General features: G+C 44.4%; 1 protein-coding gene across 1 annotated transcript; it reads left to right on the top strand.

The window, feature by feature from the left end:
• Positions 1 to 529: 529 nt before the first annotated feature.
• On the top strand, positions 530 to 2,818 carry LOC103460612 (inhibin beta B chain). The gene is made up of 2 exons (XM_081612696.1): positions 530 to 539; positions 672 to 2,818. The coding sequence occupies exons 1-2, from the start codon at positions 530 to 532 to the stop codon at positions 1,505 to 1,507; spliced, it is 846 nt and encodes a 281-aa protein (XP_081468822.1). The 3' UTR covers positions 1,508 to 2,818.
• The last annotated feature ends 226 nt before the right edge of the window (positions 2,819 to 3,044 follow it).

The raw sequence follows: 3,044 nt of genomic DNA, 5'->3' as shown, positions 1-3,044 counted from the left end.
GAAGCTGTGCATTCACTCTAGATCTATAACTCTACAGCTCTAGATCTATACATATATAACTCTAGAGCTATAACTCTAGATTGTTTCTCTTTAATAACTTCAGTTTCTGTTCAGAGAGTTTTGTCTTTTCCACACATTTCTTTGTTCTCAGCATCTGTTCAGTGATTGGATGGGGTCAAAGGTCACCTGGTGACATCGTAATGTAGATCTGTGTATCGTGTGTTGTCATGGTAGCTGATCTTATTTCCTGCTGTAGCCTGTCCCAGTGGGAGCATATAGATATTGAATGAGAAAGACCTAGGATGGAGCCTTGGGGAACCCCACATGTGACCTCTGACCTCTTGATAAAATGTTCAGTATAAGAAATCCTAGTTCATCAGTTCAGATTTGAACTAGATCAAATTTCTTCATTTTAAATAATACAGCTTTATGTGTTAAAGTGATTTAAACATTTTAAAAGTTTGTCATACGCTTCAAAAATATTCTTATAACAAACCCAAAACAGGTACTTCTCACGTTATTACCCAGAATGCATTGCTGTAGAATTACAGGCAGTCTGTCTACAATAAGCAGTAAATCATTTACTAAATGTCATTATTTGTCTGTCAGTTTTTTAAGGTTATGGATAAATATCCCGTTGGGATGTTGAGTTTTACCTACATCCAGATAAGGGACTGAGCCGCCTGCTTTGTTTTTTCTGTTTCCAACAGATGAAGAAACAAACGCTAAAACCCGTCTGCACTTCCTGATCTCCAATGAAGGCCACCAGAACCTGCATGTGTCCCAGGCCAACCTGTGGCTGTATCTCCGTCTGCTGCCTGCTGGACCCGAGAAGGGTCTCCGGAGGAAGGTCACCATCAAAATTCACTACCAGGAGGCCGGAGCTGCAGAGGGGAACGAGGCAACGGGCCGCTGGGTTCTGGTGGAGAAGCGTGTGGACCTGAAGCGCAGCGGCTGGCACACGTTTCCCCTCTCAGAGGCGGTGCGGGCTGTGTTTGGGAAGGGCAGCCGGAGACAGGACCTGGAGGTGCTCTGTGAGGGCTGTGAGACGGCCGGAGTGGCTCCGGTGCTGGTGGACCCGGGTGACCCGTCTCACCGGCCCTTCCTGGTGGTGCGTGCGCGTCAGATGGACGGGAAGCACCGCATTCGGAAGCGGGGCCTGGAATGTGACGGCACCAGCGGGGGGTTATGTTGCCGGCAGCAGTTTTACATAGACTTCCGCCTCATCGGCTGGAACGACTGGATCATTGCTCCGGCTGGTTACTATGGTAACTACTGTGAGGGAAGCTGCCCCGCCTACATGGCAGGCGTCCCTGGCTCAGCTTCATCCTTCCACACGGCAGTCGTTAACCAGTACCGCATAAGAGGCATGAGTCCGGGCTCGGTGAACTCCTGCTGCATCCCCACCAAGCTCAGCACCATGTCCATGCTCTACTTTGATGACGAGTACAACATCGTGAAGCGGGACGTTCCCAACATGATCGTGGAGGAGTGCGGCTGCGCTTGAGTCTGCCCAGCAGATTCTGTGCATGCAAGACTTTTCTGTGCAGAACATCATCTCCATTTATCCATATCTACTGAGAGGGCACTTCACACAGAGCTGGTCTAATCCAGAAAACACAACGTAGATGTTGTGTCCACATGAGTGTGTCGGGATGAAAGAGCGTGTCTTTTTCTGAAACACCTGCGTTCAGTGATGGGCTGACAAGCACATTATTTTCACCAATTCACATCTGGCTCTAGTTCGCCATTTCTAGTCAAAAACTAATGGCCCATTATCTCTGAATGAAGTTTTTTAAAGCGCTTAAAGACAAAGACAGGATCAACCAGTGAAAATACTGGTGTCAGACTTTCTCCAACCCTCTTAAGTACTTAAAGCACAAAAGAAACTTGTTTTCTTAAAGTTCATCACCTTATTCAAGTCAGAACACCAGCACTTCTCCACTATGCAGACAGATGCAGTCTGACTGTCCTTTCTAGTGGAATTTGATAAGCAGCGCTTAACGCTCTGCAGTGGCGAGAAGGCCAGTCACAGGTTTTGATGCTGAGCCGCTTCTCAGCTTTGATGTGACATCACTTCTGGTGAAGGGACATCCAGACGGAGAAAAAGTCTCAGAGGTGCACTTTGCCTGATCTCCCTCCCTGGGGCTTGACAGAAGACAGCCTGCAGACTCAAAGACTAGTTTCTGCCAAACGGGTCACCACAGTGCAGTGCAGCACTTGCAGGAACTGAAATGCACACCCTGAATAGCACTTGTATAAAAATGCCTTCCTAGGGTACAGAGTGTCCTGTCAGATTGCTGAACAAGTGCCACATGAGCTATGCAATGTGTAGAACTCGATAAAATCCATAATCAATTTGCTCCATTAGACTGAACTCTGCATCTTCTTTCTATCCTTAAGTCATTTCTTTACTCCTCAACTGTTTAAAAATACTTGAAATGTGATCTTTCGCTTGCTTTCCAAAGCGAAGGATTGTTGTGATGTTTGCACTGAGACGTTGCGGAATTAACGAAACAGAAACTGCCATTGAAAAGTTATTTTTATAAAGTTAAATTGAAATAAGTTTCAGATGTATTTTACTAAATAGATGAAACCAAAGACGCCAAGATTCCAGCTGTTTCACTGAAACCATGAGGCCGTTATGACTGTTCAATAAAGAGAGGAAGGTCTTTCACTGTATCAGGGTCTGACAGACGGATGACAGATTTTCATTTTTCAGCTCTTTTTCCATTCTTTTTGTACAATAAACATCATGTCATTGTTCATCTTAATTATATATATTTTTTTCTATTTAATAAAAGTTATTTTTAGTTCATTTTGAATCATTCAAATAAATGTGTTCAGTACAGTTTATGTAATATAAATGTTTTCTTAAATATTTTAAAATATGAAAAAATGTGTGTCTTGTGTTTTTGTCCTTCTGACTTTTCCTTCCAGCAGGAAAAGTTTTGGGACGATACCCACCTAAAAACAAGGGCGGGGTTCAAATCCCTGCCAGGAAAACAAGCAACACATTTCAGTCTCTGCCTGCACTGGTCCAG

This window comes from Poecilia reticulata, chromosome 2, assembly GCF_904066995.2.
Source record: "Poecilia reticulata chromosome 2, P_reticulata-male-v2, whole genome shotgun sequence".
NCBI classification, from domain to species: domain Eukaryota; kingdom Metazoa; phylum Chordata; class Actinopteri; order Cyprinodontiformes; family Poeciliidae; genus Poecilia; species Poecilia reticulata.
The sequence above is the reverse complement of the archived record's forward strand: the minus strand, read 5'-3'. Positions and strand labels throughout refer to the sequence as shown.